Raw genomic sequence first — 17,381 nt, 5'->3', positions numbered from 1 at the left:
TTGTGTGTAGAATTCTAATTTTGATATGAATAAGCATTTTGTGGAGTTTTTGAGGGAAACACTTTTTTTTTTAATTATAAGATGTTTTAAAAACTCACTACTATTCCCCAAATATGCATACCTATTAAATACATGTTAACAATGTATGTAAAAAATAAATTTTTTCACAGTTGTAACTCGAGGATATAGTTTTCGAACCTAAAATAAGCAACTTTCCTGTTTTCTCACTCAATTAACATAATTCATCAACAGGGGGGGGGGGGGGGTCTAAAATAGGCGTCATTGTTTCTTAGAAAGAACACACACACACACAATAACATGACAACAATAACACAAGTCACGTCACCTTGTTCAAGTTTAGAAGAAAGAGAGATCGACATTTATTTTCATGTAGTTTTTGGAGTCACATAGTGTAAGTGAGCGTAATTATTTGTACCTTACAACTTTTCCATGAAATTTTTTCGGATTTTTTGTTTCAAAATAATGTTAATACTATCATATACACTACCATATATTGCATCTAGTATGAAATCTTGAAAACTGGGCAGTTTTTTGAAATTTTTTTCATCAGTAACACTAATAATGTTGTTAATGTTGATAATGTTGTATGTAACCTAAAATTTTTAAAATTTTAAGCTTCCCTCAAATGTTTTTGTAAATATCAACACAGTAGTAATACCATACATGTAATGATGTTGTTTCGAGTTTTTCCTATAATCTTCGCCTTTCTTCATTAGTAATATTATTAATACGGTATATATTGTATAGAATTGAATTTTGTGAAACTAGACTTGTATGATGTTAGTAAAATTTTTATACCTATGTGAATTTAATAAAATATATATGTAGTATTATTAAAAATTATAATATAGTAATAAGCTTTTAGTAATATATTATTCATGCATGTAATTGTAATTCAAATGCAATCATATCTTCAAAATTAACCATTGTTTCTTACTTCCTTTGTATGTACATATGTTATTCAAACTAACGTCATTTTAACTCTACTGTTTAGTTAATTAATAGGAAAACAACAATAGAAGGGGAGGTTTGGTCTCTAGAATAATAATAATAACAATACTATGACAGTATTGTAGTGGTCATTAGTAAAATTTTCATTAGTTTGTGAGTTTGTACCAAATATTCGAGAAAGTATAATTATTTTTACTAATGACAATGTATTGATTAACATTTTCAAAATTAAAAGGAGGTTTGTAAAAAAATTACTGTCAGTGTGTCAGGAGTATTGTATTTTGATATTATACATATGTATGATATATAGTTTACTGTTTATTTTATAGTTTGTAGTTTGTAGTTTGTAGTTAAAAATTTCATCATGTCTAATTTTCTTCGGTCCTATCAATTATTCCAAAATTATAGCATATATGTTGTATTAAAATTCACTAACATTGACTAATTTATAAGGTTATCACCACTTCAAAATCCAATTTTCCTGCCTAAAAATCAAATAACCAAAAGAATACCTGTACTCCTATGACTAAATCCAAAACTACACTGACTACATACTTTCTAGTCTACAAGATATATTCCCTCCTCGTGACGATATCAATCGTTCACTTTTGTGTGTGTGTTCTTATCATTACGCCCATTTTTGTCACACTTATATCTTGTCTTTTGAAGATCAGACTGACATGGTTATCTAGATTTTTTTTCTGGGATTTCACTAGTTTTCCCGATTTTTCAAAGTTTTTGAGTTTTTGTTAACATTTTTTTCATATTTTTTTTATTCTTTAAACTATCGCCCCTTCAAACTAAGTTCCAAGCAAAAACAGTATGAAATTCTAATTTTCTACACAATTTTACCACTAGCCACGTTTTTCCCGAATGTCTAACTCAACTTTTGTAAATCGCGAAGTACTGTCACGGCCCGGCGGGGGGTACATAGACGAGAATTCTCTACCGTATTCCAATTTGGCTGACTGCGTGCTCAACGTTGAATACTCAGTTTAAAGTTTTGTACACCGTTGCGTACTGCACAGCGCGCATTTTAATTGACGACATTTCGCGAAATTGACAAAAGATTTTTTTTGGAATTATAGAGCTGAAATTGAAAAAACTATCAGATTTTCATCGAATTTGTGAAGAATCGTAAATATGAAGATTTGTTCTTCACGATATACAAGGAAAATCGATATTTGGTTATTCACAGACAAATTCTATCGCATTTCACTCGACGGCAGTTGCTGATGAGCTTTTTTGATCGACGTTAGGGCGATAGAAGTGCGAATTGTTGATAAAATGAATGAATAATATAGAGCCGTGCCGCCAAACTGCAAGCGTCACAATTTACGTGCAAATGTGATTTTTTAACGCAAAACGCAATAATTGTGAAGTCCCAAATTTTTCCTGCGATTTTCTGCTAGATTCCTAGTTCTGAATTCGGGTTAAACAGTCTGATATATTCATGATTATAACAATAACAAAAACGAACATAATAATAAAAATGGAGAACGCAGAAAACCAATAAATTGCAAAACAACAACTGATATTAGAATTGACGACGACCACGGAAACCGCCTCAATCTCCACCTTGCCCACCACGGAAGCCACCACCTCCGTCACGTCCTCTGAATCCTACTCGGTCGTCACTTCAACGGAAGCCACCACGATCTTCTCTTCTTCCTCTGAATCCACCTCGGAAAACACCACGACTATCCTCATATCTTGGACGCTTCGAGGCTTCAGTTGTTCCCCATTCCTCGTTGGCACGCTTCAGATTTCTGAAAATATATCAAATTAGAAGCATTAAATTATTGAAATCTGTACCTCTCCCGATTCATCACAATCTCTCTATCCTTCTCCGTCTGATTTTCAACTTCTTCAACTTGTCCAGTAGTAGCACCTTGCTTACGAGTAGCATTATCTCGAATTGCCTTCACCTCTGTCTCCTCAGCATCCTGTTGCCCCTTGACAATCGTACGTCTTCTCGTTTTTTTAATAACCCGTTTTTCGCTTTCCTACACACGGTGCTTCTTTATGTGCTTCTTCTTGTCCATATAAACTATCAGTCTTAACAGTTCGTCTAGAGTCTTCGTAGTATGCTTTAGAGAACTTCTCCCTCATTGATTCCTTCTTCAATTTCGACGAGTTCCAGGGTCACTCGGGGTTCGATGGAGCCAATGTCGGGATGGTTTCGGTTATTTGAAGCGATCTCCTCAGTAGAATGTGGTGTGAACCGGCGTGTCATCTGAAAATCATTAAAAATTAGAAGCGAATATTTCGAAAAAAAATTTTTCCCAAAAATGTGTTGATTTTCCACTGAAATCGAACAAATAAATATGAGATACGCGAGCTTGAGTCGCAATTCTTACTAATTCAGAACAAGCATGTTTTTCTTCATATTTGAGTGCAGTTTCAAAAAAAATAAGCGTTGAATTTTTGAGAAAATGAATTTTTTGTTCGAAAATGATCGAAAATGTGTTGATTTTTCGCTAAAATCGAAAAAATAAATATGAAATACGCGAGCTTGGGTCTCAAATGTTACTTTTTCCGGTTAATCAAAATTTTCTTCATATTTGAGTGCAGTTTCAAAAAAAATAAGCGTCAAATTTTTGAGAAAACAATTTTTTTGTTCAAAAATGATCGAAAATGTGTTGATTTTTCGCTAAAATCGAAAAAATAAATTTGAAATACGCGAGCTTGAGTCTCAAATCTTTCTAATTCAGAACAAACATGTTTTTCTCCATATTTGAGAGCTTTTTCGAAAAAAATAAGCGTCAAATTTTTGAGATATTTAGAAAAACAACTCACTTTTAGACGTTTTCCGCCGTTTCGCGGCTCACGCGGTCGATTTTTGCGGCGATTTGTGGCCTTTTGCTGAAAATATTATTTTAAATTCAATTATTAACGAAGAAAACAAGAAAAAACGACGAAAAAACATTAAAAAAACACGAAAAAACATCGAAAAACCCACCGCAACCAAATGAAAAAATAAAGCATTGCAGCCGCGGGACTAGTTTTCGCAACTTTCTAGGCCATGTCCCGTTCGCCGTGCCGTGACTGTAGCTAAGAAAGTACGCAAACACCACCGGACACCAAATCTCACGACAAAATGCACAATTTTCTAAAAATTTGCGGAAAGTGTCTATCTGGGGGTAAAAAAGGATCCTGAATTCGATTTTTCTAATTAAAATGTTTGAAAACGTGTCTTTCTTTGACAAATATCAATAATGTTTGTAATTTTTAAAATTTCACCGCTTCAAACAAAATTTCAAGTAAAAACTATATGAAATTCAAGATTTTCACACAATTTTACCACTAAAAAACTAATTTCCAAATCTCTAACTCTACTTTTGTAAATCGCGGGGTACTGTAGCTTCGAAAGTACGCAAACACCGCCTGACACCACATTTCACGACTAAATGCACAATTTTCTAAAAATTTGCGGAAAGTGTCTATCTGGGGGTAAAAAAGGATCCTGAATTCGATTTTTCTAATTAAAATGTTTGAAAACGTGTATTTCTTTGACAAATATCAATACTGTTTGTAATTTTTAAAATTTCACCGCTTCAAACAAAATTTCAAGCAAAAACTATATGAAATTCATATTTCTCACCCATTTTTACCCCTAAAATTTTTTTTTACAAGCCTCTAACTCAATTTTGTAAATGGCGGGTTACGGTAGCTCCGAAAGTACGCAAACACCACCTGTCACCAAATCCCCCGACAAAATGCACAATTTTCTAAAATTTTGCGGAAAGTGTCTATATAGGGGTAAAAAATGGTCCTGAATTCAATATTTGTAGTAAAATTGTCTGAAAATTAGTAGTTTTTGAGTTAAAAAATGCTTATAAAAATTTTGAAAAAAACATTTTTTGAAATTATTTTTTCTTCGCTCTTCTTTTTCTAAATACGTTTTACATATCATTCCCACTCAACTTTTTTAAAAATTTCAGTTAAAGAATGCGGTTGCCCACCGCCAAATATGAGGTCCATATGCAAAAGTTCTTCTACAAAGTGGGATATTTCGTTGGAACGCACCCGAGGAAGTGCATTGGAGTGCTGTTACTGGTCACTTTGGTGTCGTGTTTGGGTTTTTTGAGGTTTCATCAGGTTGGTTTTATTGATTTTTTAGAGTTTGGAAGAAGTTTTAAAATAAATTTCCAAAAAAATTTTTCAAAAAAAAAATTCCCAAACAAAATTTTTTTTTTTCAAATATTTCCAAATTTTTTCTAATACTACCAAAAATGCATGACATCACTATATCACCTATTTTTGGTCCAAAAACCGCCGAAATTTCAGATAAACAACGCCCGCGTGACATTTACCGCTCATGACTCGCCCAGTCACTTGGAGGGCGCCATGTTTTTCGAATTTCTCCGCCAAAATGGGACACTTCACATGATTGAGGTATCGGCTACAAAAACTACATAGACTACAAACTAGAGAATCACACAAAATTACAAAAAATCACAAAGAAAAACAAGTTTTTAGGTGACCAGGGGCTAGGTGATTGATAGCATCGTAACGGGGTGACAGAAAAATGATAAATTTGCTGTGAATGTACTTCATTAAATGTATATTAGGGTCAATGTACTTTATTAAAAATTTTCGAAAAAATAATATAAAGAAAATGAACGTTTTGGGATAGGTTTGCTGTGTGAAAATGTGAATTTTGCAATAAATTCTCATTAGAGCACATTTACTAAGTTTAGAAAAAATAATTTCCTAAAAAGTAAATTTTAGTATAACCAAAAATATCAAAAATTAGCAGAGATACGGAAGTTTTAAATTTTGGAAATTTTTTTGAAAAATACAATTTTTGACATTTTGAAAAATTATAATTGGAGCGCGTTTACTACATTTGGAAACTGTTGGATCACAAAGTTATCAACTAACAAATTTTAGAGCAAATATTTGTCTACGTCATAATTTCAAAAATACTCAAAAATTTTAAAAATTTACGAGATACGGTAGTTTCAAAGTTTGAAGGTAAGTTTCAAATTTTCAAAAAAGGAACGCATTTACTACATTTCGAAATTGCGAGACAAAAAAGTGTTAACTAACAACTTTTGGAACAAATAATTACCTAAAAAATACATTTTAGCATATACAAAAATATTAAAAATTAGCAAAGATACGGTAGTTTAAAAATTCGAAGTCAAAGATAAATTTTTGGAAATTTCTGAAAAATTGCCATTGGAGCGCATTTACTACATTTAGAATTTGCGGGACAAAAAAGTTGCCAACAGACAAATTTTAGAACAAATACTTATCTACAACATTTATTTAAAAATACTTAAAAATTTCAAAAATTGACCGAGATACGATATTTTAAAAATTATGGTAAAATTTTTTTTTGAATTTTTCAAAAATTTGATAGTATTTGAAACTACTGTAACTGAGCTAATTTATGAGATTTTTGAATTTTGTAAAACACATTAGCTAGCGCAATATTTTTTCTAAATATACTGTATATCAAACTATTTGGTCAAACTAATCTCGAAGGTAGTAAATGCGCTCTAATGACAAAATCTTCAAAATTTGAATTTTGACTTCCAAACTTAAAATTTTAGTATCTCAATACATTTTTGATGTATTAAAATTTTGCAAAACATATTAGTTAAAAAAATATGTATTCTACAATCTGTTAGTTACCAGTTTTCAAAATAATCCATTCTTAACAAGATTAAATGCGCTCCAATGATAACTGTTTTCAAAAATATCCATGAGCTTGTTTTTCAGGGGATTTTCAGCGGTTTTTCACCAATTTTTCAGAATTTTAACAACTAAGCAAATTAAAATATCACGTTTTCTTTCTGAACACACCAATTTTCACCAAATTTCCAAATTTCAGGTAATGTTCCAAGCTTCGGACAACGGAAGTCTCCTCAGACCCCCTTACCGGCATGAATTATACGAAATATCTAAGGAAATTGTGGAAAAACTACAAGTTGATGTAAATGGAGTGAATAAAACATATGGAGACATGTGTGAACCATATTGCGAAAAAAATGACGCATTTTTTGCGCTAATGGACATTTTTGAGTCGAATTCGACGGACTCTTTTGAGGTGATTGGGCGGGGTTTAGATGGTTTTTTAATGTGAAAAATTAGTTAAAACACATAAAAAGGTGAATTTAAATTCGTAATTTAAAAATTTTCGAAAAAAAAATTTTGAAAAAAATTCCAAAAATTTAGGCAAAAAATTGTTTTTTTTTGTGAAAAATTTAAAAAATGTTCAAACCTCAAAATTCAACAAACTATACGTTTTTACTATGTTTTGTGTAGTTATTTATATTTTCCACACAATTCCGGTTTGTTTAACACCCATATTGGTGATATGTCATTTTTGCCCGAATTTTGCGGGAATTTTCAGCTAATTACAGAAGTTTTGTAAAATATGGGCAAAAAGGGTGCCAGATTGACAGAAATTGTATAAAAACTGTGAAAAATGAGATAGAATAACTAAAAACAGAGAGAGTTTTTGAAAAAATGTGAAAATTAAATTTTCGGCAAACATTTTTTTTTGAAAATTGTGAAAATTTTTAAAAATTTTCAAAACTTCAAAAATCGATATGAAATCGATTTTCGCGATAGTCTAACCATATTAAATGATTCTTCAATTATTTTCCCGTTAATTTTACATCCATATTGCCATTATTTCGCTAAATCTGGAGAAGTTCTTAAATTCCGGCAAGAAATGGGCAAAAATGATATTTTACCAAATATTGGCAATATGGGTGTTAATTTGATCAAAGTATTTGGAAAATTTGAAAAATGACATAAAAATGCATTTAAAATACTTGAAAATTAAATTTATTTGAGAAAAGTGTTTTTAAAAAATTTTCAAAACTTCAAAAATCGATAGGAAATCGATTTTCATGCTACTCTAAAAATATTTCTTAGTTTTTCAAGCCTTTTCCCTTAATTTTGGAACCCATTTTGCCATTATTTAGCTAAATTTGGAGATGTTCCTAAATTCCGGCAAGAAATGGGCAAAAATGGCATTCTGCCAAATATAGGCAATATAGGTGTTAAATTGACGACAGTTAAATGAGAAAATTGAAAAATGACATGAAAATTCATTTGAACTACTTGAAAATTAAATTTATTTGAGAAAAAAAAAAAAAATTCCCAAAAAAATTTTTTTTTGAAAATTTAAAAAAATTTTCAAAACTTCCAAAAATCAATAAAACATTGATTTTAAAGCCATTTTTTGTATTTTTCAGTATTATAATTACAGATAACTTACCCAACAACCGAACTACTCGGTCACAAAATCCTCCTTGCCAACAACCTCTACGGCGTGGAAACCCACCCAAAAACCCACCGAATTCAGTCATTTTCAGCGGTTATTCTCCGTTTTTTCCTAACTTTTCCCAATTTGAAGCCAATGACAGATTTCGAACATGAAATTGTGAAATTGGTATATGATTCGGGCAAATATCCGCTGATTTATGGCCAGGTGGCCAGTGATAATTTGGTGGCTGAGGAGGTTCGGAGGCTTGGAACTACGACGGCTCCTTGGCTCAGTGTGGCTCTTGCCATTCTGGGAGTGTTTCTTATGGTGTGCTCTTTGAGGTAGGTGAAATTAGAGAGAAATTAATTTTTTCGAAATTTTTTTTTGGAAAAAAAAAATTGTGTAAAATTGAAAAAATTGTTTTCTAATTTTTTTTGTTTGAAAAATTCAATTTTTTGCCATTTTAAATAAAATTTTCAATTAGACTATGCAATTTCCGTTAATTTCACCCCCATATTGCCTATATTTAGTCAAAATTAAGAAAAATCGATATTTCCGGCAATAAACCGGCAAAAAATGGGCAATAATGCAATTTCACCGAATATAGGCAAATTGACGGAAATTTTGTTTAAAATTCAAGTTTAGATTGAAAAATGCCTAAAAATCAAGTTTTAGTACAATTCCGAATTTTAAAAAATTTGAAAAAAAAAAACTTCAAAAAAAATTTTTTTCGAAATTTTTTAAAATTCAAAACTTCAAAAATTATTGGTTTTTAGCATCTGAAGTTACAGATTGTACATTTATATGTAACTTCTGTCAATTTGAGGACCATATTGCCTATATTTGGTCAAATATGAGAAAAATCGATTTTTCCGGCAAGAAACCGGCAAAAATGAAATTTCACCAAAAATAGGCAATATGGGGGTCAAAAGATCGGGAATCGTGTGTAAGATTCAAATTTTGTAAAAGAAGTGACCAAAAATATAGTTTCAGTACGTTTTCAAATTTTTTGAAAAATTAGAAAAAAAATTCGAAAACAATTTTTTTTTCAAAAATTTTCGAAATCCAAAACTATAAAAGTTATGGATTTTCAGCGTCTAAAGTTACAAATTGTGCATTTTTCATGCAATTTCCGTCAATTTAACACCCATATTGCCTATACTTGCTCAAATTTTGAAAAAACTGGGAATTCCGGCAACAAACCGGCAACAGATGGGCAAAAGTTATATTTTGCCAAATATAGTGAAATTAAGTGTTCAATTGACGGAACGTAGTTAAAATTAACAAAACATGACAATTTTTGGGATTTTTGGAAAGTTTTAAACCAAAAAAAAAAGAAGTTTTTTCCAAATTTCCAAAAAAAATTTTTTTTTCAAAAATTTCAAATTCAACTCTAGGCCACTTATGATCTACTTTAGGTACCGCCGAGCAGAATCTAAACCACTTGAAGCCTGTCTTGGAGCTCTGATTCCTGTTCTATCAGGAATCACCACCATCGGAATGGTCTCGGCGACCGGACTGGCCTTCCAGAGTATTATAGTTAGCACTTTATTTTTGGTGATAGCTATTGGAATTGATGATATCTTTATCATTTTGGCTGCTTGGCACCGGACGGATAAACATTTGGAAATTCCCGAAAGAATGGCGTTGACTGTGCAAGAAGCCGGGTGCTCCATGACTGTTACCACTGTGACTAATTTGGTTTCTTTTGGAAATGGTGTACTTTCGACTACTCCAGTATTGCAGGTATGTAAAATTCAAATAGAAAATTAAATTTGGAGCATTTTGAGCCTAAATTCGGATAAAAATCTTGAAAATTGACTGAAATTCGAGAGTTTGAAAATTTTAGTCCAAAAAATTTTTTTTCGAAAAATTTTGAAAATTTTAATTTTATAAAACTTATTCAAAACGTCATAAATATTTAAATATGTTCAGTTTTAAACATTCTAAGCAAAAAATTAGCCAAAAAGCTTAAAAATTGACTAAAATTCCCAATTTTGAAATTCGTTTAAGAAATTCTACTTCAAACCTCTGAAATTTTAGTCCAAAAATTTTTGAAAATTAGTTTAGTCAGCACAATATAATATTTGGATGTTCGACAACATTTTAAGCCATAGAACATCAAAAATTTTTGAAAATTGACTAAAATATGATGATTTGAAAAAGTTGAAAAAAAGTTTCGAAAAAAATTTTTTTGCGCTGAATTTCAAGCCACTGGATTTTTAGCCGTTACTTTTTGAAAATTTGCTTCACTAGGATAAACAAAAAATCTAAAATTTTTACAACATTTCAAGTTAGAAAACATTAAATAAATCTTGAAAACAGACTAAATTATGATGATTTGAAAAAGTTGAAAAAATTTTTCGAAAAAAATTTTTTTGCGCTGAATTTCAAACCTCTAAATTTTCACTCTTGTCTTCTCAAAGTTATTTTATTCTAGTTAACATGTACTTATTAAAATTTTACAACATTTTGAGCCCAAAAAAAAAATCGAAAATCTTGAAAATTGACTATAAAATTATTCCAAAATTCAAAAATTCCAAAAAAATTGTTTTTTTCGAAAATTCAAATTTCCACCAAAAACCTTAAAAACTTCCAGACTTTTGCCATATACTCATCAGTTGCAAGTGTTGTATGTTACATCTATCAACTGGTCATATTTCCGGCAATAATTGCAATTACGGCACCAAATGAGTATCAGAAGCTGGGAGATTCCAAAGAGGAGAAGACATGGGACATTATTAAGACTATGGGACAATGGTCAGACAGGCAATGGCATAAATTAGCAGGTATCGACTTCTAATTTTTTTTGGGAAATTTTCGAAACAAAATTTCGAAATTTCAAAACAAAAATTTCTAAGAAGCCAAAAATTCAGAAAAATATCGATTTTTTAGACATTTACCTCTCAAAATTAACATGTTTTGTGTTATTTTTGTCAGTTAAACATAAAAAATTCCTATGTTTGGTGAAAATGCATTTTTGCCCATTTTTTGCCGGTTTTTACCAAAATTTTCACATTTTATCAAATATAGCCGATATGGGTGTCAAATTGACGAGGGTTTACTCACAAACGCAAATTTGAAACAGAAAATTCTCGAAAAAACAAGCTTTAGTACTTTTTAGAAATATTGGAAAAAAAATTCCAAAAATTTTTTTTTTCGAAAATTTCCAAAATTCAAAACTTCAAAAAATATCGATTTTTGGACATTTACCTCTCGAAATTTACATTTTACGTGTTATTTCCGTCAATTTAACACCGAAATCCCCCATATATGGTGAAAATTCATTTTTGCCCATTTTTTGCCGGTTTTTGTACCACATTTTTCAAATTGTGGTCATTCAAACAGAAATCTATTCAAAAAGTCAATTTTTTAAATGAAAACACCAAAATCCCAATGACTAAAAAATTTATGAGAAAAATTTTTCAAGAAAATTTTTTTTTTCAAAAATTTTCAAATTCAAATTCTCAAAAAATATCGATTTTTAGACATTTTGTTCTCAAAATTTGCATTGTTTTTATAAGTTCCGTCAATTTGACACCGAAAATACCTGTATTTGGTGAAATTTCATTTTTGCCCATTTTTTGCCGGTTTTTGCTAAAATTTTCAAATTTCATCAATTATAGCCAATGTGGGGGTTATTTAAACGGAAATCGAGTCAAAAAAATCAAATTTTTGATTGAAAAATCCAAAATCCCAATGACTAAAAAAATTTCTGGAGAAAAAAATTTTTCCGAAAAATTTTTTTCGAAATTTTTTTTAACCGCAAAAATCGATAATTTCCAGGAGCAATAAGCACAAGCTGGGTGCGGCTTTTAACAATTTCCATATTACTCGGCTACTGGTACCTATCAGTCTACGGAATTGCCACAATGGAAACCGACCTAACGATTCAAAAAATGGCCGATCAAAACGCCCGTATCGTGAAATTCAAAAGAGATGCCGATATAATTTTAAAAGAAATGCAATCAGTGGCAATTCTAGTAAAATCTCCGAAAGATTTAAGGAAAATGGAAAATTTGAAAAAATTGCAAAAAATGATCAAAGATTTCGAATCGGCCAAAAATAGCTTTGGCAATGAGTCAACAGTGTGCTGGCTGCAGTCATATATCGATTTTTTGACATTTTACCAAGAAAATGATGAGGAATTCGATAATGATGACGTCATTACTGAAAATTCCGCGAAAAAATCCAATTTTTCCGAAGAAAAACCGGCAAAATCGAGATTCCAGTTCACTTATTCTGATCTTCCGGCATTTTTGAATTCGGAGCCCCAGTACAAGCCAATGATACGGTATTCTGAGTCGGAATGTGTGAAAAATTCGGAAAAATGCATTGAGAGCTTCATTTTTACTACGGGATTCACTGATGTCGTCAAGTATAATGAAATGTATCCGGTTGTTAGTGAATGGAGGTGGGTTTTGGGTTTAGAATGAGTGAAATGGTATGAAAAGTGACAAAAATCAATAGTTTAGAGATTTTTGAGAGTTTTGAAATTTTTGAAAAAAAAATTTTTTTTGGACTAAAAAAAATTTTTATTTGGAATTTTCTAAATTTTCGAAAAACTCAAAAAACATGCACGTTTACTTGTTTTTATGCATAAATTTAATTGAAATAAAATGAAAATCAGTAAAAATCGATAAATTTGAAGTTTTTGGGATTTTTGAAATTTTGAAAAAATATTAATTAAAAATGTTTTTGTTTCGATTTTTCAAAATATTCCAAAACTTAAAAATTACAAGTTTCTACTCATTTTTACTGCGAAATTTGATTTTGTGACTAAATTTCCGTTGTTAGGGCACCCATATTACCTATATTCGACAAAGTTTGAAAATTTCGGCAAAAACCGGCAAAAATGGGCAAAAATGAAATTTCACCAAATATAGGCAATATGGGTGTTAAAATTATGGAAATTGTGTATGAAAATCAAATTTAGATTGGAAAACGTCCAAAAATCAAGTTTTAGCACATTTTTGAATTTTTTAGAAAAATTAGAAAAAAATTCAAAAAAAAAAACCTTCTATTTTTTCGAGTTTCAAAATGCTCCAAAACTCAAAAATCACTAGTTTTTACTAATTTTTACTACAAAATTCGGCTTTTTGACAAAATTTCCGTTGTTAGGACACCCATATTGCCTATATTCGGTAAAGTTTGGAATTCCCGGCAAAAACCCGGCAAAAAATGGGCACAAATGAAATTGCACCGAATATAGGCAATATGGGGGTCAAAATAACGGAAATCGTGTCTAAATTTTAAAATTCGTAAAAAAATGCCCCAGTTATAGTGCGTTTTTGAATTTTTAGAAAAAATAGAATAAAGTTCAAAAAAAAAATTTTTTTCGAAAAATTTCAAAAATCAAAATTTTAAAAGTTATCGATTTTTAGCATCTAAAGCTACAGATTTTGAATTTTTCATGAAATTTTTGTCAATCTTGCACCCATATTGCCTAAAGTTGTTAAATTTTGACAATTCCAGCAAAAAATGGCAAAATATGGGCAAAGTTGATATATCACCAAAAATAGGCAATATGGGTGTAAAATTGACGGGAATTGAATGAAAAACTAATTTTCAAGTTAAAATACTCTAAAAAGTGAAAAACAAAAAAAAAGTTGAAAAAAATTAATCTAAAAAAATTTCAGAAAAATCGCGGCCAACTACTCGGAATTCGAAGTGTACCCATACACTGAGAGATCAAATTTTGTAGATCAAACAGTTGATATGGTTGATAATATCTGGAATACAGTAATCTCAGAGGTCATATGCATGGGTCTAACTTTTATTCTCTTCATTCCGGACCTCATCTCCATTTTTTCCGCCGTTTTTGCACTTTTTTCCGTGAATTTTGGAGTTTTCGGCTTTTTGAGCATTTGGGGAGTCGGTATGGATCCAGTTTCTACTGCTTCACTGCTTATGTCGATTGGATTCTCTGTGGATATTAGTGCTCATATCAGTTATCACTATTATCAAGTTGATAAGCCGGTAAGTTGGAAACCAGAAGTTTTGGGGCGAAACTAAGTAAAAATTTGAAATTTAAGTATAAAATTACCCCTACTGACAATTCGAATTCCTAAAAAAAAATTTTTTTTAAGTAAAAAAAATTATTGCGAAATACTGGAAAATTTGAACTTTTGCAAGCTTTCCAATTAAAATTTGAAATTTTCAACTAATTTTTCGACTTTAACACAATTTTTTATTTTATAACACGTTTTTCCAGAAGAGTCTGACAGCATTTTGAAAAATTTAGTGTTTGCGTACTTTCAAAGCTACAGTAACCCAACATTTTCGAAATTTGGTCTGAAACCACAAAAAATAGTGATAAAAATTATTGCGAAAGACTAGAGAATATGAAATTTTCGGTGTTTGAGTTTTGGAATTTTCAATTTTAAACTAAATTTTTGATTTTAAAGCAATTTTTCATTTTGGAACACGTTTTTCTAAAAGATTCTGACTGAATGTTGAAAAATTCGGTGTTTGCGTACTTTCGAAGCTACAGTAACCCAACATTTTTGAAATTCGGGCTGAAACAGTGTCCAAGCGCAGTTTTAAGTCAAAATTTTAAGTTTCACGTCAAAAATTAGACCGAAAACCCGGCAAAACTCAAAAAATTGGGAGAAAACGGAAAAATCGGTGTTTGCGTACTTACGAAGCTACAGTAACCCAAAATTTCCAAATTTTGAGTTAGAGCTTAGAGAAACGTTGTCTCGACCTAGTTTTTGATGCTGAATCTAAATTTTAACATCATTTTTGATAAAAATTAAGATAAATTTTCAGACCGCCCGTCAAAAATTGGAGCACGTGTACTCTCATATCGGTTGGCCAACTCTTCAGGGTGGCCTATCAACAATGTTAGCAATGATGCCTATTGTCCTGGCACCGTCTTATCTTGGAATGGTGTTCTTGAAGGTATGCTGAAAATTTGGAGCCGAAAAAAAAATTCAAAATTTTTTATCAGAAATTTTTCCAAAATTTCAAAACTTGAAAAACTGTGACTTTGGCCACTTGTTAGCGCTTAATTTGAAATTTTCACCTAATTTCCGTTGATTTGACACCCATATTGCCTATATTTGCCCCAATTTGAGAAAAATCGATATTTCGGGCAACAGATGGGCAAAATTGCCATGTCACCAAATATAGGCAATATGGAAGTTAAATTAACGGGAATTTTTATAGAAAATGCCACAATTTCCACTAGAAACCAAAAAATCTGAAATATTAGGGATTTTTGCCATTTTCGAAAAAACAAGTTTTCAAAAAAAAATTTTTCGGAGTTTTTTCGAAATTTCTAAAATTAAAAAGTCGTGACTTTGACCACGTTTTTGCAATAAACCTGACATTTTTACCTAATTACCGAAAATTTGACCCCCATATTGCCTATATTTGGCCCAATATGAGAAAAATCGATATTTCCGGCAACAGATGGGCAAAATTGCTATTTCACCAAACATAGGTAATATGGGAGTTAAATTAACGTGAAATTTCATAGGAAAAATGAAAATTGCAATTGAAAAACAAAAAATCTCAAATATTAGGGATTCATGGCATTTTAGAAAAAAAAATTTTTTTGGAGTTTTTTTCAAAGTTTCAAAACTTGAAAAGCCGTGATTTTGACCAATTTTTAGCGTTAAATTTGAAATTTTCACCAAATTACCGTCAATTTGACCCCCATATTGCCTATATTTGGTCCAATTTAAGAAAAGTCGATAATTCCGGCAAAAAATGGGCAAAAATGCCATTTCACCAAATATTGGTAAGATGGGAGTTATTACCGGGAATTTTTATAGGACATATAAAAATTGCAACAAAAAAACCGAAAAATCTAAAATTTTGGGATTTTTGACATTTTCGAAAAAAAAATTTAAAAAAAAAAAAAAAATTTTAACAGTTTTTTTTCGAAATTTCAAAAATTAAAAAATCGTGACTTTGACCAATTTTTTCGCGTTAGATTCGAAAAACCCATGTTGCATATATTCGGTCCAATTTAAGAAAAGTCGATAATTCCGGCAAAAAATGGGCAAAAATGCCATTTCACCAAATATTGGTAAGATGGGAGTTCAATTAACGGGAAAGTTCATAGAAAAAACAAAAATTGCACAAAAAAGGTCAAAAAACCTAAAATATTAGGGAATTTTGGCATTTTCGAAAACAATTCTAAATTTTTTTCCAAAGTTTCAAAAAAAAAAACTTGAAAAACTGAGACTTTGACCACTTTTTTGCAATAAATTTGAATTTTTCACCTAATTTCCGTCAATTTGACACCCATATTGCCTATATTCGGCCCAATTTGAGAAACAACGATATTTCAGGCCAAATATAAGTAAGATGGGAGTTAAATTAACAGGAAAACTTATGAAGAATATCGAAATTGCAATTAAAAACCAAAAAATCTGTAATATTAGGGATTATTGAGATTTAAAAAAACAAATTTCAAAAAAATTTTCAAAAAAAAACTTTTCAAAATTTTTTTAAATTTTAATACTTTTTTTCAGACAGTCATCCTAGTCTGCACCTTTGGCCTAATCCACGGGCTTATAGTTTTGCCGGTTTTCCTCTCATTCTTCACAGAAATTTCCGGATTTTGCAGGTAACTTTCAGTCTTGAAATATTTCCCAACAAAAAATTCCAAAATTTTCAGACGAAAAAGTGTGAAAATTGCCGATTCGCCATCATCATCAATCGATAATTTGCCAAAAACTATAAGTATTCGAGATATTGGAAGTCAGAAAAAATATCAGAAGGATCATGAAAATAATAATAATAATATTGAGAAATTTTAGATTTTTTTTTTGGAAATTTGTATATATTTTTACATTGTTCGAAAATCATTGTACTGTACGGGTTTTAAATTGTCAAATAAAATTTAAATTATTCAAAATCATTTTGGGCGCTAAAAATCGAACATTTTTAAAGTTTTGAATTTTTCAAAGTTGTTCAAAAAAATTTTTTTTCTAACTTTTCTAAAAGTTCAAAAATCTATTGAAACTATATATTTTGTCATTTTTCATACAAAATTTGAATTTTACACACAATTTCCGTTATTTTGACACCCGTGTTGCCTATATTTAATGAAATTTAATTTTTGCCTATTTTTTGCCGGAAATATCGATTTTTGCTCAAACGAGGCCAATATTGGCAATATGGGGTTCAAATTAACGTAAAACACATGAAAAATGCAGAATCT

The 17,381-nt window shown here is 30.5% G+C and overlaps 1 protein-coding gene, 4 non-coding genes and 1 pseudogene across 7 annotated transcripts; 3 read left to right on the top strand and 3 right to left on the bottom strand.

Moving 5' to 3' along the window:
* Positions 1-2,471: 2,471 nt before the first annotated feature.
* Y80D3A.11 lies at positions 2,472-3,204 on the bottom strand (annotated as a pseudogene). Its single transcript has 2 exons — positions 2,788-3,204; positions 2,472-2,741 (listed from the first exon to the last, which is right to left on the bottom strand). Coding segments are annotated over exons 1-2 (687 nt in total).
* A 1,407-nt stretch (positions 3,205-4,611) lies between these two features.
* Y80D3A.15 lies at positions 4,612-4,668 on the bottom strand. The gene has a single exon (NR_070206.1). It is a non-coding gene; the product is annotated as an Unclassified non-coding RNA Y80D3A.15 (non-coding RNA).
* Positions 4,669-4,916: 248 nt separating this feature from the next.
* On the top strand, positions 4,917-17,075 carry ptr-22 (SSD domain-containing protein; the record flags this gene model as incomplete). Of its 2 annotated transcripts, NM_001269905.4 has the most annotated exons (11): positions 4,917-5,073; positions 5,263-5,370; positions 6,818-7,033; positions 8,207-8,544; positions 9,622-9,949; positions 10,803-10,992; positions 11,990-12,617; positions 13,843-14,182; positions 14,975-15,106; positions 16,690-16,784; positions 16,836-17,075. In NM_001269905.4, 11 exons carry the CDS (start codon positions 4,924-4,926, stop codon positions 16,975-16,977), a joined length of 2,667 nt encoding a protein of 888 aa, NP_001256834.1. The 2 variants fall into 2 exon arrangements, with proteins under 2 accessions (NP_001256834.1, NP_001256835.1); NM_001269906.3 differs by lacking the exons at positions 4,917-5,073; positions 5,263-5,370; positions 6,818-7,033 and having other exon boundaries at positions 8,357-8,544; positions 16,836-16,977.
* Positions 12,692-12,744, top strand: Y80D3A.12. Its single transcript, NR_070205.1, has one exon. It is a non-coding gene; the product is annotated as an Unclassified non-coding RNA Y80D3A.12 (non-coding RNA).
* On the bottom strand, positions 12,692-12,744 carry Y80D3A.13. Its single transcript, NR_070204.1, has one exon. It is a non-coding gene; the product is annotated as an Unclassified non-coding RNA Y80D3A.13 (non-coding RNA).
* On the top strand, positions 13,217-13,364 carry Y80D3A.14. Its single transcript, NR_070203.1, has one exon. It is a non-coding gene; the product is annotated as an Unclassified non-coding RNA Y80D3A.14 (non-coding RNA).
* Positions 17,076-17,381: the final 306 nt, after the last annotated feature.

This window comes from Caenorhabditis elegans, chromosome V (genome assembly GCF_000002985.6).
Source record: "Caenorhabditis elegans chromosome V".
In the NCBI taxonomy this organism is placed as follows: domain Eukaryota; kingdom Metazoa; phylum Nematoda; class Chromadorea; order Rhabditida; family Rhabditidae; genus Caenorhabditis; species Caenorhabditis elegans.
The sequence above is the reverse complement of the archived record's forward strand: the minus strand, read 5'-3'. Positions and strand labels throughout refer to the sequence as shown.